General features: G+C 50.5%; 1 protein-coding gene across 6 annotated transcripts in view; it reads left to right on the top strand.

The window, feature by feature from the left end:
* The window catches only part of ANKMY1 (ankyrin repeat and MYND domain containing 1), a 93,951-nt gene that overhangs the window by 30,236 nt on the left and 39,846 nt on the right, over window positions 1–23,869 (top strand). For all 6 annotated transcript variants that reach the window (XM_038001286.2, XM_007966890.3, XM_007966888.3 and 3 more), the window contains 5 exons: window positions 1,332–1,503; window positions 12,715–12,855; window positions 13,672–13,812; window positions 16,185–16,292; window positions 17,873–18,004. In XM_038001286.2, coding sequence (XP_037857214.2) covers window positions 1,332–1,503; window positions 12,715–12,855; window positions 13,672–13,812; window positions 16,185–16,292; window positions 17,873–18,004 — 694 coding nt within the window. The remainder of the gene's footprint in view (window positions 1–1,331; window positions 1,504–12,714; window positions 12,856–13,671; window positions 13,813–16,184; window positions 16,293–17,872; window positions 18,005–23,869) is intronic.

The following is a 23,869-nucleotide window of genomic DNA, read 5'->3' as shown; positions in this document are numbered from 1 at the left end:
CACCACACCCGGCTAGTTTTTTGTATTTTTAGTAGAGACGGGGTTTCACCATATTAGCCAGGATGGTCTCGATTTCCTGACCTCGTGATCCACCCGCCTCGGCCTCCCAAAGTGCTGGGATTACAGGCTTGAGCCAGTGCACCCGGCCAGAAGCTTTTTTCTTTTAACAATAAATTTGTTTGGGTCTGCACCACCTTTAAGAGCTATAACACTCGCTGTGAAGGTCTAGGCTTTATTGTTGAAGTCAGTGAGACCATGAACTCACGGGAAGGAAGAAACTGGACACATCTGAAGGAACAAACTCCAGACCCACCAGCTTTAAGAGCTGTAACACTCACTGCAGGTCTGTGTCTCCATTATTGAAGTCAGCAGGACCAAGTACCCACCAGAAGGAATACATTCTGGACACATTTTGACAGTTTTTGAGCTTTACCTAGTAGTGACAGACAAGGAGAGTCAGCACCCACGTGAACACAGTTCCGCGGGCTTCAGAGTGGTAAGGGTCTGGATAGGGGTCTGGACGCTGGGGGCTGCTGCTCAAGGCCAGTCTAGTTCCCGTAGCTATGATTCTGTGCCTGCTGCAGGGTCAGCGAGCTTGGCTGGGTCCTACACCTGCCCTCCACGCATAGTCATTCCCGCTGCCACCTGGGCCCCCTAGCCCCAGCCCCTTCCTCCCCCCTTGAGCTTCTCCCTCAGCCCTGCATGGCTGCACAATCCCCACCCACCTGGCCCCAGCCTCTCCTGAGGCGCAAGTACCCTCCGGAGGCACAGCTTCCCCCTGAGCTGGCCAGCCTTTTGCTCAGTGACCCCTCAGAGGTGTGTGTGCCTGTGTGTTTGTGTCTTTGTGGTGTGAGTGGTGTGTTGTGTGTGGTTTGAGTGTGTGGTGTGCTGTGTGTGTACTGTGGTGTGTGTGCTCTGTGTGGCTTGTGTGTGGTTGGTGTGTGTGTGCTGTGTATACTGGGGTGTGTGTGCTCTGGTGTGGCTTGTGTGTGGTGTGCTGTGTGTGGTTGTGTGGTGTGTGTGCTCTGGTGTGGCTTGTGTGTGGGGTTGTGTGCTGTGTGGGGTTGTGTGCTGTGAATGTGCTGTGTGGTGTGCTGTGTGTGCCGTGTGTGTGGTGTGCGCTCTGGTGTGGCTTGTGTAGTTGTGTGTCTCCGTGTATGTGTGTGTTGTAGGTGTGCGCTCTGTGGTGTGGTGGGTGTGTGATTGTGTGGTTGCGGCACACACATACTCCCTACAAGCCCCTGCCCAGTCTCGTTGCTGGCATAGCCCCGTCCTGGGCGCAGTGCAGGTGCCTGCCCTCCAGGGGCCCACAAGTGTGCCCTCTTTTTCAGGCGGAGGAAGCGCTGGCAGACCATTAAGCTGCTGCTGCGCCGGGGCGCGGATCCCAACTTGTGCCGCGTGCCCATGCAGGTCCTGTTCCTCGCGGTGAAGGCCGGGGACGTGGATGGGGTGAGGCTGCTGCTGGAGCACGGGGCGAGGACCGACATCTGCTTTCCCCCGCAGGTAGGAGCCTCTGCGGGCGGGCGCCGGGATGAGCTCAGACTCTCGGGCATGGGCCGGGCAGCTCCTCGCTCCACCTAGGCGCGGAAGAGCGGGGTGGGCTCTTGCAGGCGACCACTGGGCTGTGTTGGTGATGGCGCGCCGGAGTGGGGGATCCCACAGCCCGCTGTTCTCCCATGTCCCCAGACCGGATTTGGACGCTGTGCTAGTTTCTAGACTATTTCGCGATCTGTATAATGTTTTCCCAGTGTTGAAGCAAACTCAGGGGAAGCGCGTCCTGAAGTCCCCTTGGAAAGGGGAGACTTGTGTTCAGGAGGAGGCGGGCCCCCTTTCACCCCAGGCTCAGCATCACAAGGACACCAGCAGCAGAGGCAAAGGGTTTTGGTGCTGAGATTTTATCCTTACCACAACAGATCCAGCCGGCAAAATATTTAGCTGAGAAAAAAATCTTTGAAGGGGAATCTGATTTTATATTTTCTTTGTTAAGAAGTGTGAGTCCTGTGCCTGCTAAGAGACAGAGCCTGTGCCTTTCCCAGAGGATGGCGTCCCCCTCTGAGGCCACGCGCACCTGTGAGCAAGCAGCTTCACAGGGCATTTTGCTCTGGAATAAATTAGCCTGCTAGTTCTTCGAAGAAAGTTTAGTGTTTCTGCTGAGTTTCACTGGGGACTCAGGGCTTTATGGGCTTTGCTCTTTCAAACGATTCTCCTTTTCCCACCTGTCCCCCTGGGCAGTGGGCATCCCGGTGCCTGGCCCCAGATTCCCGCAGCCTTCCCCACAGCACAGCTACTGGAAGGGCTTCCTTCCTGGATTTCCACTGCTCTGGAATGGAATCAGTCACTGCCCGTGACTGCGCCTCCTCTCAGAGGCATCTGGGGTGAGGCCAGGCTTCCCTCGCAGCTCCGTCAGTCCATGAGGGCCTCGTTAGGCTGCACAGGGGACAGGGCGAGATGGAGGTATGGCGGCAAGCGTGGGCTCACTGCGGCGTTTCCTGTTCACTTTAACATGACGTTATCTGTTGTGTTTCATCCCTTTGCCTGAACCCTTGTCGTTCTTTCTCTTTGTATTTTGAAGGGCCCTACAATCATTTCTCTAATTTTAAATCTAGACTAACCCCATCACAATTTTCCATTCAGTGCATCCACCCATCCACACTCAAGAAACGACTGCTGTCCACAGTGGCTGTGAAGATTCCAGATGGATCACGAACTGGCACCAGGGCCACCTTTGGGTGCCCCCAGAATAGGGGGCCCATTATGCCGACACATGATGGGGGTCTGTCCACTTGGCTGTGAAATTTACTTGTAGATTTTTTCTTCTTCAGTTGTGTAAACACTCGTCCATCATCCATCGTTTCAGCACTTTACCTTATTCACAGGGTGTTGATGGGGTGAGAGCTGACGGCTCTCTCTGGCCACCAGCCTTGCCAGTTGTCACTCAGGCGGCATCGAGTGTTTGAGGGCAGGTGGGTCTCACTGTCCAGGACCCTTAGTGCCCAGCCTTGGAAGAAATTAAACTTGTCTTCCAAGTGTAAGGTTACACAGAAAATAGAATTTTTGGTTTAAGACTCAGGATAATTTCATAACTTTTTAGGTTTACTGATCGGACTCCATTTTTGAAACTGATTAAGGTCACAACCTTTAAACTGGGCATGGGCATCCTTCACTGACTCATTTGTTCATAGCTGATCAGGAATGTATTATTTACACATTTATCTTTCAAATAGAAAGTTTTTTAGAAATTAAAATATTTGAGTGGGTTCGGAAATGAACATGTCACCAAAACGCCAGGGGTTCAGTCTAGATCCTGCTGCTTACCACACAGAAAGCCAATCAGTGAGATGATGGGCACTGCCGGGGAAGAAGGCTTTAATCGGGTGCTGCACTAGGGAGAACAGGAGATCGTTCTCAAATCCGTGTCCTCAACAGACTAAAATTGGGGGTTTACATAGCAGGGAAGAAATGTAACCATGTGTGGAAAAGCAGGAATTAGGAGGGCTAAGGAAAAAGAATTGGTCAACAGGAAGCTGGTGCTCCCAGAGGCAGTCATAATGGATGAGAGGTCTCGGGTCTCATGGTCCAGATGCCGTGATCTAGTGAGTCTCTGTTCCTTGACACTATTTAGAAGGCCTGCTGGTTGGTTTCCTGAGGAAGGATCTCAGATAAGACAAATGTAACTTTCTCAAGTTTTAAAGAATGGAAGGGTCAATTTCTTTGTTTATTTAAAAGAAACCATAGACATCCATTCTAAGGGACTACTAGGCCAGTTGCAACACGCTTCCCCCATTTGTCAATTCCTCAGTCATGAGGAATCAGGCCATGGATCCGTCTGGCTGCTTCATGCTGAGGAGGGGCATTGTGGGCAGCTCCACACCATGGGTAACCCTGCGGCCACCCAAGAATCAAAGGTTAATCTGATACTAGAGTTTTTTCTAAAACACAATCTTTCTCTTTCCAGTCCCCCACTTCCACCAAAGGCAAATCACAGCAAGACCAACCTACCTGCAAAATAAGCTTCAGTGGCCTGATTACTCACACAAAGTACAGGAAGAATTATTGTCTTTTTTTTCTTTTGAGACAGGGTCCCACTCTGTCATGTAGGCTGCAGTGCAGTGACATAATCATGGCTCACTGCAGCCTCAACCTTCTAGGCACAAGTGATCCTCCTACTTCAGCCTCCAGAGTAGCTGGACTACAGGCATGTATCACCAGGCCTGGCTAATTTTTAAAATTTTTTGTAAAGATAGAGTCTCACTATTTTGCCCAGGCTGGTCTCAAACTCCTGGACTCAAGCAGTCCTCCCACCTTGGCCTCCCAAAGTGCTAGGGTTAGAGGTATGAGCCACTGTGCCTGGCCAAGAATCATTGTCCATCCAGGCTCTCCTAAGTTGGCTTTGCTAGAACCTTTCACAAGGAATCTCAGACTCCACCTCAAAGGCCTCTCAAGCCAAGCCAAGGATCCATCTGCGCCTTCAGATCCCTGTGTGCATTGGGAGAACACTCTTCTCAAGGTCCCAAACAACTTGAGGCTCCTAGGCCTGACAGAAACGACCGCAGGCCAGGAAGCATGCAAAGGAACTGCATAGACAAGGTATGAGGCCAGTTATTCTAAGAGGTTCTCATTGGCTCTATAAAGTCAATCTCAATTTCTCAAAGCAATCTGCTTATTCTGAAAATGTGCCATTCTAGTCAAAGCCCTGGGAGAATAACCAGTTCCTCCAACTGTGTCCCGTTATAAAAGAAAGCAGATTCCTAATAAATGCATGCAAACAAATACATTGCCATGAATTAAAAATATTTGCATAGTCTCCAAATTCTGGAGAAGTCAGGCAGACACAGAAAAAAGCTTCAAATTCTGTTTGCAAGAGTATACTCTATTGTTAATGGATATAAGCAGCTCAGAAGAAAAAAGCTTTCCAGACTCCAAAAGATGAAACAAAAAGAACCAGCAGTGTTTCAAAAAACCATAAAAAAGGTTTCAGTCCTCCACTACTTCGGTCCATGCAGTCACTTCTTGCTATGCTTCATGCTGGGTTAGCCGTCATAACGGGTTAACACCAGCTTTTTAGAGCCCTGGAAGTTTCTTCCTGATCCAATGGCACAATCTCCAAAGTTAACAGAAATGTGCATTCAATAGTCCTTTCCATGAACTCCACCCAAAGAAGCAAGCCCTGGATGGTAGCTGATTATAAGTCACTTTGTGAAAAGAATCAAAGCAAAACAATAATTGTAGATGACAAAAGTCTTAGGACAGCTGTAAAGACACAGCTGACAAGGAAATTTTGTTATTTCTGTATCAGACAATTTAACAATAATTATAACCAATGGCAACACATATTAGGAGAGATGAGAATTTCAGGAATGTCGTGCAATCCTGGAACACATATGAACAACGTATCTATATACATGTAACCTAGAGAAAGTTAAACACCACTTTGCATTTGACGATGCTTTCTGTAAAATTCTAACATACCAAATAAGCCTACTATGTCTCTCTTGGACTTTGGGGACCCAATGGCCCCCAAAAAGGTAGTTTGAGGTAAAGAAGACTGAATTTAAAACTTGAAATTTTGATTTTGGAGTTTGTCATATATCAAAGGTTAAAGACACTTGATATTATAGAACAGGATCACAGGTCACTATACAATTGCCAATCCTTGAGCCAAAATAATTCAAATATTTCAAAAAAAAAACCCCACAAAAACCTTTACTCTTTGACAGGAGAATCAGTTTCCCAAACAATAAGACCTAATAAAGACAACATGAGGCCAGCTGAACCTCTCTCTCCTTTTTTTCCCTGCAGTTTACTCAAAAGAGAAACAAAAATATTTTATTATTGCCTGTAATCCCAGCACTTGGGGAGGCCGAGGTGGGCGGATCACGAGGTCAGGAGATAGAGACCATCCTGGCTAACACAGGGAAACCCCATCTCGGCTGGGCGCGGTGGCTCAAGCCTGTAATCCCAGCACTTTGGGAGGCTGAGACGGGCAGATCACGAGGTCAGGAGATCGAGACCATCCTGGCTAACACAGTGAAACCCCGTCTCTACTAAAAAAGATACAAAAAAAAATAGCCAGGCATGGTGGTGGGTGCCTGTAGTCCCAGCTACTTGGGAGGCTGAGGCAGGAGAATGGTGTGAACCCAGGAGGTGGAGCTTGCAGTGAGCCAAGACTGCGCCACTGCACTCCAGCCTGGGCGAAAAAGCGAGACTCCATCTCAAAAAAAAAAAAAAAAAAAAAACTAATCCAAGTGAATGTCACTTAATTTTAGTAACTGTAAAGACAACTAAGTAATTTGAGAGAAATCCCAGTCAATACAGTTTTAAGGACAAGGCCAATCTTTCCCGAACACTAAAACTTTGTCCCCATATCACAGTTTATCCTCATTACCTAAAGGAAAGGCTGTGAAACCAACTCAGATTATTGATTGAATAGAATTACCTTGGAAGTAAACATCATGTGAACATTGCTACTCTCACCTACTTTTCCAAGTAAGAAAATAAGTAATGTACTATTTCTTTTCAGAACTTGTAAAAATGCATCTTTTATTTATTGTCAGGAACCTTAATGCTTTTACAGCTCTCTAGATCGTCAGAGGTGAGAAAAACCAATCCAGTTTTAAATGGCTGGTGTGCGCTATCATTTTTTGGAGGCTTGATAAATAAAGGTAGCTTAGGAACTTTGGATAAACAGAGCAAATGACGAACTATTGGAAATGCATAGGAAACAAAGTGAGTATTTATAGAACCAAATACAGGCCTTCCATTAGAAGCTAGAAAATATCAGTGGTTTTATATATATAGATATATAAGTAAAACCCAAAGGAGAACAAACAACAAATCAGTGAAATATAAAAGCAAAAACAAATGGGAAACCAACACCCAATTTTTCTCCTACTGAGTTTACCTTAGAGACTTCAATGTTCCTGAGAGCCTAAAAAAGTATGATGAGTATCTCACACTTGGTATACAAATTAATATCTTTAAGGCCACCAACACCACTATACATTTTGTGTACCTAAGAAATTTGCTAGGCCGGGCGCGGTGGCTCAAGCCTGTAATCCCAGCACTTTGGGAGGCCGAGATGGGTGGATCACGAGGTCAGGAGATCGAGACCATCCTGGCTAATATGGTGAAACCCCATCTCTACTAAAAAATACAAAAAACTAGCCGGGCGAGGTGGCGGGCGCCTGTAGTCCCAGCTACTCGGGAGGCTGAGGCAGGAGAATGGCGTAAACCCGGGAGTCAGAGCTTGCAGTGAGCTGAGATCCGGCCACTGCACTCCAGCCTGGGCAACAGAGCGAGACTCTGTCTCAAAAAAAAAAAAAAAAAAAAAAAAAGAAATTTGCTTGAGTCATGTGGCCAGTAACTCTTTTAGTGCTAGTACTACCTATGCAGAAGAGCAAATACAGTGCGAGCCAAAGCAATGCAAGCATGGATGTGAAATTTGGCTCTATGCTAAATCTGGCTTCATCCTTAACTATATTAAAAAATTGCCAAACTGCCAATGCATTTTTTAATAGTATTTTTAAATTTACCTTCATTAAGACTAGGAGCTTTAACTGTGACCAATGCTAATTAGCCAGATTTAGCCAGTTTTCTATCAAGTTTTAAAGAATATTATCTAAATTTTTTCAACTTTCTATTTTGTCTGTATATACATGAAGGTAGACACACAGAGAAAAACAGAAAAAAAACTACATATGCCTTACACAGACCATATTTGACATACTTGGACTTTCTGTTTTGTCTTAGATTATTTTTTTCTTTTTTAAATAACAATTTTTAAAATACTCATTTTATCTTAGGACAAAAATTTACCGTATGAGATTGTTTCTCAAAATTATTCCCTTTATAACCTTCCTTAATGAAAATACATCTTAATATCCATAATTTTTTTCACATCTCTTTGCCTTCCTTACTCGTTCCTTTATATTAATACCTTGTTTCATAAATAATATTTTCAAGTCCATAATTTGAATCAACCTTTAGGTAACTTTTTTTCCTTCCTTCCTTCCTTCCTTCCTTCCTTCCTTCCTTCCTTCCTTCCTTCCTGCCTTCCTTCCTTCCTTCCTTCCTTCCTTCCTTCCTTCCTTCCTTCCTTCCTTTCTCTTTTTCCTTTTCCTTTTCCTTTTCTTTTTGAGGCAGGGTCTCACTCTGTCACCCAGGCTGGAGTGCAGGGGCACGATCATAGCTCGCTGCAATTTCAACCTCCTGGGCTCAAGTGATCCTCCCACCTCAGCCTCCTGAGTAGCTGGAACTACAGGTGCATGCCACCACACCTGGATAATTTTTTTAATTTTAATTTTTAGTAGTGACAAGGTCTCGCTGTGTTACCCAGGCTGGTTTCAAATTCCTGAGCTCAAGCAGTCATCCTGCCTTGGCTTCCCAAAGTGCTGGGATTACAGGCATGAGCTACCATTCCTGGCCTAGGTAACTTTTGAATTAGATGAAAGTATTGTTTTTTTCAATAAGGACACATCTTCTTTGGCACATTGTATCTACAGAACTGTACTTTAACTACAATTTTTATTTTTAGTAACCTTAAATTTTAGTGAAAAACTAGGAAGCAAGAAATACTGAGAATTTTAAGGATGCTAATTTCCCAGAGATAGTAAGATTTTATAGATGAGTACATTCCACAATTAAAAAAAAAATGTTTCCCCATATCATAACTCTTAACTGGAAATGACCCAGATATCCAACGAGCATCAAAAATGACTAAGATGGGGCCGGGTGAGGTGGCTCACGCCTGTAATCCCAGCACTTTGGGAGGCCAAGGCGGGCATATCATGAGGTCAGGCGATCAAGACCATCCTGGCTAACATGGTGAAACCCCATCTCTACTAAAACTACAAAAAATTTAGGTGGGCATGGTGGCAGGTGCCTGTACTCCCAGCTACTCGGGAGGCTGAGGCAGGAGAATAACTTGAACCTGGGAGGCAGAGCTTGCAGTGAGTGGTGATTGCGCCTTTGCACTCCAGCCTGGGCAACAGTGCGAGACTCTGTCTCAACAAAAAAGAAAAAGAAGAAAGAAAAATGACTAAGATTTTAAATTACAAAAAGGATTCACTACAACCATTTATCTCATTTACATGTACTAAATTCTTGTTTGTCAAAAAAGTTACACAAGGATCATTTTGTTTTGGCTGGATTTATAGTTTTATAACCTCCTCTGCCAAACCCTAGAACCTCAAAATATGTAGCAGAGAGAAATATAAAACCCGAATAAAAGGCCAGGCACAGTGGCTCACGCCTGTAATCCAGACACTTTAGGAGGAGGCCGAGGCAGGCAGATCACCTGAGGTCAGGAGTTTAAGACCAGACTGACCAACATGGAGAAACTCTGTCTCTACTAAAAATACAAAATTAGCCAGGTGTGGTGGTGTATTCCTGTAATCCCAGCTACTCAGGTGGCTGAGGCAGGAGAACTGCTTGAACCCAGGAGGCAGAGGTTGCGGTGAACTGAGATCATGCCATTGCACTCCAGCATGGGCAACAAGTGCAAAACTCTGTCGCAAATAAAAAAAAAAAAACCCGGATAAAAATAGATGCTGACAATTTCAAAGACACTTGTATTTATATCTTAACATAATGTTAAAGCCAGTTTGCTTATTAAAGATTTCCTTAAGTCATCTGAACTTGAAAATTGTTTAGACTCCTGTACTTAATTTATGAGCACAGTTATTTATAAGCCAATTTTGTAGACACAACATACAACATAACAAATATACAACATAAACACATCTAAACACATATATATGCATACATACAAAGATCCAATGGCTTTTACCTTTAACTCTAGCCATGAGGTAGCAATACAAACTCATCAGTTAACAAACATGTTCACATGGCTAAACTTTGTTTGCCCTAATAGGTAATCCAGTGAAGGCTGTGAACCAAATTTTGGGGTAAAGCAGTTTCCATATGGGTTTGAGTTTTAAAGGCCAAACCTCCCCAGACTTCAAAGAACACTGGGGCCAAACAGCACCGCACAACAACATCACCTATTAACCAGGCTTAACCCTGCTTAGAACAGCAACCTAAACTCCTGGATACAGGGAACTCCATCCCACTTTCCCATTCACATGTCAAATGAGGCCCATGGAGAGGTCAAACTTCTCTAGATTCCAAAGAATATCAGGGCCAAGAAGATGATCAGTGTATTCCGATTTCCCATGACTATATGGATACAAACAGTTACCAAAACACAATCCAACTGCTGGAGCAACAAACAAGCCCCAACTGTGTCCCAACTGAAACAGCTGGGGTGCTTACTTTCTGTCAGGCCTGTTCAACCTGAAAATGGAATTCTTTTGGAATATCCCCAAATTGAGGGGAGCACATCCTGCTGTCTGGTGCCCACAAAAGACAGTCATCCACTCAGACACAAATGTCACATTTCGAAGTCTGTTCTTTCTGGGCAATCAGGAACACTGTTGGAGCTGGCAGTGCTGTGACCAAAGAGAGAGACCAAAATCTATCTCCAGCAAAAAAGGGTCAGGCAGCTGCTTGAGGGGGTGGGGGGCGCTTCTGAAATTCTTGGCCCATAGCAGCTGAGCCATGAGCAATGCATTCCCGGTCAGGGAACCAAAACATGTTACTGAAACAGCAGGAGTTTGGTTGAGGTGCTGCTGCTTGCCACACAGAAAGCCAATCACTGAGACGAGTATTGCCAGGGAAGAAGGCTTTAATAGGGTGCTGCAACCAAGGAGATGGGAGATCAGTCTCAAATCCATCTACATACACAGCCCACTAAAATTAGGGGTTTATATTGCTGGGAGGAAATGTAACCATGCGTGGGAAAACATGAATTAGGGAGAGTGAGGAAGAGGAGTTGGCCAGCAGGAAGCAGGTGGCAGATCAGGCAGTCATGAAGGGTGAGGCATTTGCAATCTCACTCTCCAGATGCTGTGATCTGGTGAGTCTCAGCTCCTTGATACTATCTGGGAGGTCTGAGGGTCAATTTCCTGAGAAAGGAGCTCAGATAAAACAAATTTAACTTTCCCAAGTTTTCCGATTGGGAGGGTCAATTTCACTGTTTATTCAAAGGAACCAAAAACATCAGTTATATGGGACAACCGAGCCAGCTTCAAGCACCTGTTAGAAATAGGTGTAAAACAACTGTTCCATCCACAAGGACCCGATTTCCCTTAGACCTTTGAAGGTCCTGCCTCACTGTCTTCTGCCCTTCCGGAACTCGTGGGACTTAATGAGAAGTGGGATGCCCCGCTGACTCCTGTGTCTTTGTAAGGGTTAATTCTCTTCCTCCTCAAGTCACCTTAGCACTGGGTCAGAGCTGTGGGTCTGTGAAGTTTTCTCGCATTATTTGTCTAGTATTTCTCTCCATTGTGCCCTCCCTGCTGTCCTGGAGCTCCTAGCTGCGAGATGTTAGAACTCCAGCTCGCTCTCTCACGTCCCCGATGTTGTTTTGGAGTGTTTTCTATGTCTTTGTGCTTCTGCTGTTTTGGGGAATTTCCTCAGCTTAATCATTTCCCGGTTCACCCCTCAGCTGGGTTGGTTCTGTTACTAGCTCAGTTGTTGCTGTTGCTGCTGCTGTTTTAGGGGTGACGTGACATGTAAGGAGGGTGTGGCCTCCGGCTGACTGTCGTGGATCCACGGCCCCATGCGCCTCCTGGTGGCCTGGGCTGCAGTTACAATGGAGCAGTGGGCTGCCCATTCTCCCCTTGCCTGCTTAGGTCTGCATCCCTCTGAGGTCAGTAAATTGTCGACTGCAGCACCGGCCTCCCCAGCGTCAGGCGATGCCTGCATTGTATTCCCTTTCTCTCCTCTCGCCACATGCCTCTGCTGGCTGTGGATGCTGCTGGCCCTGGTCATGCTTGAGGCTGTGGGTATTGGGCTGTGTGGGGGTCCCAGGGGCTGCTGTCAAACTGGGAGAGTCCTGTTGTTCCTGGGAGTCAGCAGCTGCCTGGAACCTACCCTGCCCTCTGCCTCAGATGCCCCGGCCATCTCCCTGGGTCACTGGTGGATGGGCATGCATGGGCACACCCAGCTGCTCTCCCCAAGTTCCTCTGGCAGGTCCTCATGCTGGTGACTCTTCCCACCATCCAGGCTCACCTGTCTCCCCCTCAGGGGTCCCTCCTGGGTTCTTTTCTCTTTCCTGTTTGAGCGAGGCTGGTCTTCAAGGGACTGGGGAGCATCCCTTGACCCAAAGCCCACTGTCCATTCCCAGCCACGCTCTCCCTTGGGACGGCAGAGCTGCCTCTAGAGGCCAGGGCCTCTACGAACACCTCTGTCGCTGCCGCACAGCAGTGGCCTCTATGGATGCTGTCAGCTGATGGCTGGGGACACTGTGCGTGGAGAATGGACAGGTCAGGGGCTGGAGTCAGGAGGTCACTCAGGAGCTGCACGGCCGTTAATGTGGTGGGCCTGGCAGCGCAGGGAGGGGCTTTTCTCAGAGGAGAGTGTGGACAATGGCTTAAAATCACACTGGTTCAGGGTGGGCCTTCCTGCCTGCAGCCCTGGCAGAGAGAGGCGTATTAGGCGTTGGAAGCAACACATGTGGCTTGCTTAGCATGTTGGGAGCTTTTCCCTGCTGCCTTCAGGGACCAGTGTCCTGCACGTTGTGGGGCAGGTGAGGCTGAGAATGGTGCCCTCGGAGTCTCAGCCATGTCCCTGGCATTTGGGCCCCCCAGGTACCTCACCTGTCTCTCCCCATGAGTATGTGCCTTGCCGCCCATCCCGGTGTTTCCTCTGCAGCTGGGCACCCTGACACCACTCCACATCGCTGCCGCCCTTCCTGGGGAGGAGGGGGTACAGATCGTGGAGCTGCTGCTGCATGCCATCACCGATGTGGACGCCAAGGCATCTGACAAGGACAGCACTTACAAGTCTGGCAAGGTGTGTGCCTCGCGACCTGCGGCCGGGGTACGGGGCCTTGGCCAGGTGTGCCTGGATGGATTCACACACTATGCCTAGTCTGTGCTCGCCAAGCATGATGGGTCTCCTGGCTTGGGGCCCAGGCGGTGGAGATCCTGCGTAGAAACAACCCGTCCAGATGAGAGCCTTAGTCAGTGAGCTTGTTCTGGTATCAAGAGGCAAAAATGGGCGATTGGAATGAGTTAAGGACTTGATTCTTTAGGCAGTCCACAGAGCATGGTGGTCCCCATGAGGACCTTTTGCATATAACGCCATCTCATGCCTTTTGGAAGGTTCATAATTGCAGACAGAGGCCAGTTCCATGTCCTCAGGGCCTCCTCCAAAGGCAGGCCAAAGCCAGCTTGTCCCACCAGGCCCTACCAAGCTGCAAAAGACCACCAGTCATGGGCCATGAGGCCATGTCTTCCTGTACAAGGAGTTGAGCCCCTTGAGGTTAGGAGCTGTGAGGCTTTCCTTTTTGTGCTCCAGAGCCTTGTCCAGTTGCCGGCACACAGCAGAAGCTATTGAGAACACATACATGCTAGATGTGGGTGTGCGCAGCTCACCGCGTGGGGGACCCGGGAGGGGAGGGCACAGAATGGCTCTGACCCCTGTGGATGTTGGGGTATCTCAGGGACAGGCATGCAGGGGACAGGCTCGAAGAAAGTCAGGCATCTGGCTTCAAGAGGGTTTCGCAGGGTGAGACTCCAGACCCGCAGTGTGGGGAGGAAGCTCCCTTGCTTCCTGTGGGCACACGGCAGGTTCGTGGGCGCTGGCGGAGCCCTCCGTTTTACACAGCTGGATCTGCTGCCCTCAAGTCTGAAGCTCAGCAACGAGCCAGGCCCTCCCCAAGCCTACTACAGCATGAACACGCCCCTCCCCGAGGAGGGGGGCAGGACGGCTCTGCACATGGCCTGCGAGCGGGAGGATGACAACAAGGTGAGGGCAGCCAGGGCCTGGCGGGGACACAGGGCTGCCCAGCAGTGGGGCCACCTTCCAGGGCCTTGTGCCCCCCGGAAGCACGTGTTCTCATGCTGAGTCTTAGGCAGAAGCCAGGGAGCATGGAAGGATGGGGAGGGAAGCAAGGCAAGGCAGGAGGACGGGATTTCACACTCACATGCACACACGCACGCATGTGCACAGAGTCTGGGTGGCGGCATTAAGTCTACTTCTTACCACAGGTCCTGGTCAGACATGTTTGGGAGCCTCTGGCCTGGGCTATGACCATCTGGTGCTGCCAACCCTCCTCTCACTCTCCTGTGTCTCTGACTCAGGACCCCACGGGTGGTCTCATCTTCCAGAGCCCTGGGTGGTGCCCTGCTGGCCCTGTGGCCGCTGCCTCCTGCCTGCCTTAGGGGTTAGTTAATTCCTACCAAGTTGGGTGTGGGAACCACTCCGAGGATGCCCAGCGGCTGGGGTGGATGCGGGGAAACTGGGGCCAAGTTTGAGCTTTGCCGTGTGGCAGCAGGTGCAGCCCAAGCCAGTTGGCCACGGAGCACATGGCACACCGTGTCTCAGTTTACCCACTTACAAATGAAATGAATGATCCTGGGCCTTCGGCAAGGTGGTAACTTGTGAGGTCCTGACATGAGCATGAGGATGAGTGTGCAGGAGTGCCATGTGTGCGAGTGGGCATGTGGGTAACACTGGGAAGGGGATGGGCAGACAGGGAGGTGGGGGCACTGACAGGCCTGCCTGCTTCAGAACACCCCTGTCTGGTCAGAGCCTCCTTGGAGGGTGGGGAGAAGGAGCAGGTCTATTGGGGGTCTTCTTGGGGCCAGGTGCTCTGCCCTGACTGGACTGCCTGAGGGGTTGGCAGGAACCCACGTTAGGAATGAACAGTGAGGCTTCGAGAAGGCAGCTGGTCAAGACCCCCGCCGTGAAGGACAAGGCCTGGGCAGTGAACACAGGGCCTTCTGCTCGCACACTTGTGTCCTGATGACAGTTTGGGAAAGTTTTGGGGAAATAAAAGGAGACACTGAATGTGGCACTGTCGTTGTGACAGACCAGCAGGTGGAACTTCAGTGCTGTGGGCATGATGGCTGCAGCAGTCCAGCCATCACATCTGTATCCCAGAAGGGAGGGGACAGGGGGTCACTTTCCCAGGAGCCCCTCAGCAGACTTCTGCGGGTACCTCCTTGGCCTGGCCAGCAAGGCTGCGGGAAAGGGGAGTGTGCGTGGTGGTTGGGCCAGCCAGACATGGGGTCTGCCACATCTGAGGGCCACAGTCCCAGCAGAGCACTGGGAGAGGGAGCTGGGCCAGAGAAGAGTCCTTGCAGTGGGGGAGGAGAAGTCGCAGAGGTCAGGTCCTAGTGAACACTTCTGAGAGAAGACGAGGAAGAGAAGGGAGCAGCTGAGGGTTGCACAATGGGACATTCTGACAGGGGAGCAAGGATGGGAGAATGGAAAGGAAAGCAGAGGGGTTCCCGGGGAGGAGTCAGGGAGGTGGGAGGGCAGGGATGGGGGAGGAGGGCAGGAGGCAGGGAGGGAAAGGCTGGGGGAGGAAGGCAGAAGGTAGGGAGGCAGGGAGGGCAAGGATGGGGGGAGGAGGGCAGGGAGGCAGGGAGGGCAAGACCAGTGGGGAGAGCAGGGAGGCAGGGAGGGCATGGGTTGGGGAGGAGGGCAGGGAGGGAAAGGATGGGGGGAGGCGGGCAGGGAAGCAAGGGGGCAGGGAGGGCAAGAATGGGGAAGGAGAGCAGGGAGACAGAGGAAGGGAGGACAGGGACGGGAGAGGAGGGCAGGGAGGCAGAGAGGGCAGGGATAGGGGAAGAGTCAGGGAGGCGGGGAGGGCATGGATCGGGGAGGAGGGCAGGAGGCAGGGAGGGCATGGACGGGGCTGCCCTCCTGGTGCAGAGAGTGCTCCACCAGCCGAGGGTGGGGCTCTTTACACTCAGGCCGTCCTCTGTGGTCACTGAGCCCTGGAGGAGGAGGTGCTTCTCCAGTCACACCTGCTGTATGCCAGGACCTGCCACATGGTCATGTGGTCCGGACTGTCCCTTGTCCTTTCAAGCAAACTTTAAATCAACTTATGCATCAATATCCTCCTAGTTTTCATTTGGAAATGATGAATGCTTAGAAAATATCTTCTCCATTTGAAGCTCCATCCACCTCCCCATCCATTCACCTATCCATCCATCCTTCCATCCACAGTTTTGAACACCTTATGCCAGGCAAGGTAATGGTTGGGAGGAAGTGCCGTTGAGTGACTACATTGATTTCATGGCATTTAAATTCATAACTACTGTTAGGTGCTCCTTAGGGGTGGGGGTGCCTCTCTAACCTGTCATGCTTCTGCCTTTCTCCCCAACCAGTGTGCCAGGGACGTAGTCCAGCTCCTTCTATCCCACAGAGCAAATCCTAACCTGCTATGGAGTGGCCACTCCCCGCTCTCCCTGTCCATTGCCAGTGGGAATGACCTGGTGAGCATGTTCTGCACCCACAGACCTGAGCACCTATGTGTTTCCATCTCTAATGCCCACCCCGCCAGTCATCGGGATTTGAAGTTGTTGGCCGTTTGTCCATCCATCCATCCATCCATCTATCCATCCATCTATCCATCCAACTACCCATCCACTCACTCTTCCACTCACCTGTCTACCCATCCACCCATTCTTCCATTCATCCATCCATCTATTCACCCAACTTCTCATCCACTTATCCATCTACTCACCTGTCCATCTACCCTCCACTCATCCATTCATCCATTATTCCACTTATTCATCATCTCATCCATCCATCTATACATCCATCCTTTTAACCAATCACTCATGTATCAACCCAACTACCTATCCACTCATCCATCCACTCAACCGTTCACCCATCCATTCATTCATCTATTTATCCATCCATCCATCCACCCACCCACCTACCTAGACATCATCATCCTTCATTCACCCAGATGGAAGGATCTACCATCCACCCATTCATCCATTCATCCATCTGTCATGTAACTGTTATTTACTGAGCATCTGCTTTGTACCTGACAGGCACCATTCTAAGCACTAGGTGTTGAATTAAAGTCTCTGCTCTCAAGGATCCTATATTCTAGTTGGAGGAGCCAGACCATAAACTAGTATGTAACACAATTTCAGGAAATGACGAGTATTATGAAGAAAATAAAGCTTAGTGAGGGGATGGAGAATGACGGGAAGATAGGCTACATTAGCAGAGTGGCATGAAGTGCTACTCAGATGAGGTGACATTTCAGCAGAGGTCTGCAAATGCTGAAGGCATTCATAGAATTTGTAAAAGCTGATGTAGAATGGGGCTTCCAGGTGCTTCTGCAGAGGCCAGCATCTCTGCTCCCTGCTTCCTTCTGTCCTGCACAGAGACATCCATTCAATAAGTCATGTGGGGTCCTAGCTCAGGGCTAGGTCCTGTTAGAGGCAAGGGTGTGGAGGGAAGAGAGCTTTGTTCTGAGGGGCAGAAGCTTGTGGGAGCCAAACACTTAAGGCCCCGTGTCTGGCCACGGCTGTCCTTCCTCGGTGGGATCTGAGCTGGTGGCTGGGCACAGTAGGGAGAAGGGAGGTGTGCCTCATTCTGCATCTGGCCGAGTGGTCACAGTGACACTGGTGTTCCGGGGCAGAGGCAGACAGCCTGGGCACCAGGCAGATGTGCCCCTAACCCTGTGCTGGGGGCACTGGCCCCTGGGCTTGGCTCTGTCCAGGGCTGGAGAGCAAGGTGGGAGCTGGGACCACGCTGGAGAGTCCCCATTATGTCAGGGGACAGAGAAGGTGCTGGAACCGGCCCACCTGGGTGGAGTTCCAGCTCCTCCCTAACAGACCAGACATGGGACCCCTCCCCGCCCAGCGTCATCCTCTGTGGGACAGGCCAACAGTGGGACCCACCGTGGGAAGGATCTATGGGAAGGGCCAGCAGTGGCCTCCGTGAAGCTCCTGCTTTCAGGGGTTAGTTCTGGAGTGGCCCAGCTCTGGGGACTTCCCCACTGTCAGGGGAGGTGACATGGTGGCCACTGATGAGCCTGTCTGTGTATGTCCAGGTTGTGAAGGAGCTCCTGACCCACGGAGCAGACCCCAACCTGCCCCTGACCAAAGGCTTGGGCAGCGCCCTGTGTATTGCCTGTGACCTGACCTATGAGCACCAGAGGAGCGTGGATGACAGGCTGGCCCTGGTGAGGGCGGGGTGGGGGGGGATGGTCCTGGTGAGGGGGGAGGGAGGTTGGGGTGGCCCTGGGTGGTAGGGGTGTGAGGGTGGGTGACCTTGGTGAGGGGATTTGAGGGTGGGGTGGCCCTGGTGAGGGGGACGGGAGGTTGGGGTGGTCCTGGGTGGTAGGGGTGTGAGGGTGGGTGACCTTGGTGAGGGGTGTGAGGGCTGGGTGGCCCTGGTGAGGGGGACGGGAGGGTGGGTGGTCCTGGGTGGGGGGAGGGAGGAGTGTGAGGTGGGCTGGCCCTGAGCATGGGGAACAGGGGCTCTGGGAGTGGGGCCCTCATGGACTTCTCTGCCTGACTCTCATTCCTGACCGGCAGTGGATCATTTGTTCTGTGTTCTCCAAGCCTTGGTGGCCTAAATAGTGGAGAAAAGACAAAATGTTGTCTGCTTTTAATATTTTACAGGCCTTAAAAAAATATGAAGTGGCAGATCCACTCAACAGACCAGACAGAAAGGTTCCCTGAACTTTGTCTCAGTGAAAACAGGATTCAGGATACAAATAGGCCTCACCGTGGTCCAGCTGCACAATCCTGGCTTTCTCAGTGGTCCACACGGCTGCTGGGCGGGGGTGTGCGGCGTTGTCCCCGGCCACAGGGAGCGGTTTTCTTGGGTGGAAGCTCACATTCGGGAAGTCCTGCCCGCGCTGGAGTCACCTGTCCTGAGCCCTAGGCACGTCCCTTGAGTGTCCCTCCCACGTGGCTCCGGGAACTCTCGGTGGCTTCAGCTCAGGCAGGGCCTCCCTCTGTGGCCTGCTGCCTGCTGCCCTCTGCCCTCTGCCTGTGCCAGCCCATCCTGCGCGTGGTGTGGGCACCAACCACGAGCTTGCTCTCCTCAGTCCATCTTGATACGCACTTTGGTTCTTACCTGTCTGAGGGAGAAAGGGGGAAGCAGGAGGGGGGTGAGACTCAGGCGTCTGGAAGCGGGGGCGAGACTCGTGTCTGGAAGCGGGTGCGAGACTTAGGCGTCTGGAAGAGGGGGTGTCTGGAAGGTGGTTTGACGCCACAAAAGGGTAGCTTTAAAGAACTGAGATTCTTATCTTGAGATGCTGTTTCCAGATCTGATTTTAAGGCTCCTGTCCTCCTTCCTAAGACCCCGTTCTGTCTGGGATAGACTATGCAGGGACGCCGTGGTCAGCTTTCCGTAGGCGGCAGAGGATGGAATGAAACTGTATGTGTGGATAGTCGGCACCATTTCTGGACCTGGGGCCTGGGAGGGGCCCCGATGTGCTTTCTGAGCTTCATGGGGCCCAGGATTGATGACCAGTCTCTTGTTCATCTAAGTCTGAGTGAACAGGAAAAGGACACGAGACGGAGGCAGCTCAGGGGGCAGCGTTGTTGTGTGTGGACGCTGATTGGAAGATGTGTCTTGAACATACGGAATAGCACTTTGTCCAGGGTTGGGGGCTCCCAGTGCCTCGTCCAGGATTGGGGGCTCCCCAGCGCCTCGTCCGAGGTCAGGGGGCTCCGCAGTACCTCATCTGGGGTTAGGGGGCTCCCAGCACTTTGTCAGGGGTTAGGGGGTCCCCAGTGCCCCCTATTTTTTATTTGTAAAATATAAAAATATTTTTTATCATCTGTATGCCATCAGCCAGTTGTAAAAACACTAATAGGGCAGAATTTGATTCGCTTTTGTTATCTCTATGTGGATTCTCTTACCTCTTCCTAGGGTGACTTCTATCAGGGTCCTGTAGTCTGTTTAATGGACTGAATTTCTGTTAGTTTAAGAGTTCTCCAACTGATTCCTTTGAATTTGTCTCTTCCTTTCGAATTTTTTTTTTTTTTTTCTTTAGACGGAGTTTCGCTCTTGTCACCCAGGCTGGAGTGCAGTGGTGCGATCTCGGCTCACTGCAACCTCTGCCTCTCAGGTTCAAGCAATTCTCCTGCCTCAGCCTCCCAAGTAGCTGGGATTACAGGCGTGTGCCACCACGTCCAGCTAATTTTTGTATTTTTAGTAGAGATGGGGTTTCACCATGTTGGCCAGGCTGGTCTCTAACTCCTGACCTCGGGTAATCCGTCCGCTTTGGCCTCCCAAAGTGCTGGGATTACAGGCGTGAGCCACCGCGCCTGGCCCCTTTCCAGTATTTTAAATCTGTTTCCCTTTTCCTCATTGCCTGAGCCAGGTTCCACTTGAGTGACAGCATCCCAGCGTGTTCCTGATGCCGCGGGACCGTTTCTGCGGTGCCTTCTGTACATTTCCGGTAGCCGTCCTTTACCAAAGTAGGGAACACCCCTTCATTTGCAGCTTGCCTTGAGGATTTATCAGGTTGGTTATGGAAAAAATCTTTTTTCATTTTTATTTTTTGTTGGCCAAAAAACATTATGGTAACATACCTATAATGTTTTGCCTTTCAAAAACATTACGGTAACATCCCTATAACATGAAGTTTACCATCTTAACCACTGCAGGTGTGCATGTCGCGGTAAGTCTGTTCTCATTGCTGTGCAGCCGTCATCACCCTCCCTTTCCAGAGCTGCTTCATCTTGCGAAACGAAGCCTCTGTCTCCATTCCACACTCGCTCCCATTCCCCACCCCCAGCCTCTGGCCATTCTACTTTCTGTCTGTGAACGTGAAACGCCCCACATACATGGAAGCACACAGTACTTGTTCTTTTTGTGACTGGTTTCACTCAGCACCCTGTCCTGAAGGTTCATCTATGGGGTAGCTGGTGTCAGGATTTCCTTTCTTTTCACGGCTGAGTGACACCCCCCAGGATGCATGGACGACATCTGGCTTCTCCGTTTCTCTGTTGATGGACATTTGGGCTGCTTCCATGTTTGAGCTGTTGTGAGGAATGCCGCTAGTGGCACTAATGGACACGCTTCTCTTCAAGAGCCCACTTTCAGTTCTTCTGGGAACTTGCCTGGAAGTGGGATGGCTGGGTCCTATGGTATAATCATTCTATGTTTAATTTTTTTTTTTTTTTTTTTTTTGAGTCCAAGTCTCACTCTGTCGCCCAGGCTAGAGTGCAGAGGTGTGATCTCAGCTCACTGTGAACTCCGCCTCTCAGGTCCAAGCAGTCCTCCTGCCTCAGCCTCCTGAGTAGCTGGGATTACAGGTGTGCGCCACCACACCCAGCTAATTTTTATATTTTTAGTAGAGACGGGATTTCACCATGTTGGTCAGGCTGATCTTTGAACTCCTGACCTGAAGTGATCCGCCCACCTCGGCCTCCCAAAGTGCTGAGATTACAGGCCTGAGCCACCGCCCCCAGCCATATGTTTAATGTTTTGAAGAACCTCCATACTGTGTCCACGGCAGCTGCACTGTTTCATGTTCTCACCAACAGTGGACAGGGTTCCAGTCACTCCAGATGATCACCAATACTTGCTATTTTCTGTTTTTTTGATAGTTGCCATCCTAATGGATGCGGGGCGGTATTTTGTTTGTTTTTTAAACAGAGTCTCACTCTGTCGCCCAGGCAGGAGTGCAGTGATGTGATCTCGGCTCACTGTAGCCTCCACCTCCTGGGTTCAAGATTCTTGCTGGAATTACAGGCGCCCACCACCACACCCAGCCAATTTTTGTATTTTTAGTAGAGATGGGGTTTTGCCATGTTGGCCAGACTGGTCTCAAACTCCTGGCCTTAAGCGATCCATCTGTCTTGGCCTCCCAAAGTGCTGGGATTACAGGTGGAAGTCACCCCCGCCAGCCTTCTCATTGTGGTTTTGATATGTATTTCCCTAATGATGAGTGATGTTGAACGTCTTTCATGTGCTTGTTGGCCATTTATGTATCTTATTTGGAGAAATGTCTATTCAACTTCTTCGGCAATTTTTGAATCTTTATTATTATTGTTGAGTTTTAGGACATTTCTATATATTCTAGATGTTAATCCCTTATCGAGTATGTAATTTACAAATATTTTGATACACAAAAGTTTTTAATTTTCATGAAGTCCAGCTTGTCTATTTTTTCTTTTGTTGCCTTTACCTTTGGTGTCATAGCCAAGAAATCATTGCCAAATTCAATGTCATGAAGATTCTTCCTATGTTTTCTTCTAAGAGTTTTATAGTTTCAGCTAGGAACTTTCAGAAATACTTTTCCGTAGCCTCCTGGAAAATCTGGTACTTTTCTCTTATTATGCTTTCTTGGGATCTGAGTCCATGGAGTTCCCGAAACCCTAGGGGTGCCCTGGCTTGTGGGGTGTATGTAAACAATGGTGCTGCAGGACCTGAGTCCATGGAGTCCCTGAAACCCTAGGGGTGCCCTGGCTTGGGAGGTGTACGTAAACAATGGTGCTGCAGGACCCTTCTGCCAGAGGCCTGGGCTGCCTAGGTCCTGGCGACGCCTCCATCTCCCACCACGTCTTGCTGGTCAGGCTGTGGCAGAACCTTGTTTCAGGGGCTCTTCCTCTAGCGCTCCTGTGGCTGCTGTAGCAGACCACAGCCTGGGCGGCTTAAGCCACAGAAGTGAGCTGGCTCTGGTCCTGGAGGGTGGAGGCCACGGTCGCGGTGTTGCAGGGTTGCGACCCTGGTGTAGACCCTGCTGTAGACCTCGCCGTGGCTTCTGGGGGCTGGCTGGCCACCTCTGCCCTCCTCAGCTCATGGCGTTCTCCTGCATGCATGTCTGTCTCTGCAGCCAAACATCCCTTCTCAAAAGACAATGGTCATATTGGACCACCTACCACCCTAAGGACCTCATGTTACTTTGATCATCTGCAACGACCCTGTGTCCAAATAAAGTTATGTTCACAGATCCCGGGGGTTAGGACTTCAACTTACCTTTTTAGGGGACCCAAGCGAACCCACCACACACGGCTTCGGCGTTTTCAGTCTTCCTCTCCTTTCTCCTTGGCTGCTGTTCTTGGCCTTGGCCCGTGGTGAGCACGTGGGACGCACAGGCCTGAGGTGGAGCTTGTTGAGGGTCTGGGGTCACCAGGCCTCCTGAATATTCTCATACTAAACTTTCTAAAGATTGTCCCGTAAATGAATGCGTGAAGCTCGAGTTCCGGGCCCCCCGGACTCCCCAGGCCCCGGCATGTGGATGGCTGCAGCACCAGGCATGGGTTCCACATTTGTCTTTGAACGGCCAAGGAAGGGGCTGCCAGAACATGGGTTAGCAGTGTTTGGAGAAAAACCGTTGCAGAAAGGAGCTTTCATCAGCCAGGGGACCTTTAGAAAGTCCCTCCCTCACTGTCTTTTCTGTGGCCTCCGGGGGACAAAATCCTGTTCTCACGAACATTTCTAGCTCCTCTCACTGGGCAGACTCTGCTTAGATATGAGGCCCCAAATTTCCTTAATTTGAGAGCAGAGCAAGTCCGACTGAAGGATCCGTGTTCAAGCCCACTGATCCTGACAGACTCCTCAGAGGCACACGCCGGGCCGGTCCGCTTCAGGCCGCCCCTTCCTCTTCCCGGAAAGGTCCCAGCCTTCCCTCCCGGTGCTGTTCAGCAGGGGTTGTGGTCTCAGAGGCGGAGCCCCCTGGGCAGGGCTGGTTCCTGGAGTGTGCTGATGCTGCTGGGGTCTGAAGAGGCATGGAGGACAGGGCCACTGGAGAGGCGGGCTCCGGGGATGGAGGGGCGAGGTTATCCAGCTGCAGCCAAGGGCATGCCTGGGGAGCCTCAGCAGGGGAATGGGGTCGTTGTGCCGTGGAGGTGGGGCAGAGTGCCTGGGGGGTGAGGTAGAGACAGTAATGTCAAAGTTCAGATGGGGGTGCTTGGGAGGTGAGGGTCTGGAGGGGAGCGTTGGCGAGGGAATGGTTTGGCACAGTGACAGCAGAGTGTATCTCAGTTCTCACCGCGGGTGAGGCAGTCACCATGGGCAGCCAGGGCCTCCTGGTGAGAGACAGGCAGGTCAGCAGGTGGGGAGGGGCTATGGCGGGAGAGGA

Source organism: Chlorocebus sabaeus, chromosome 10, assembly GCF_047675955.1.
Source record: "Chlorocebus sabaeus isolate Y175 chromosome 10, mChlSab1.0.hap1, whole genome shotgun sequence".
In the NCBI taxonomy this organism is placed as follows: domain Eukaryota; kingdom Metazoa; phylum Chordata; class Mammalia; order Primates; family Cercopithecidae; genus Chlorocebus; species Chlorocebus sabaeus.
This window is presented reverse-complemented; position numbering and strand designations above follow the sequence as displayed.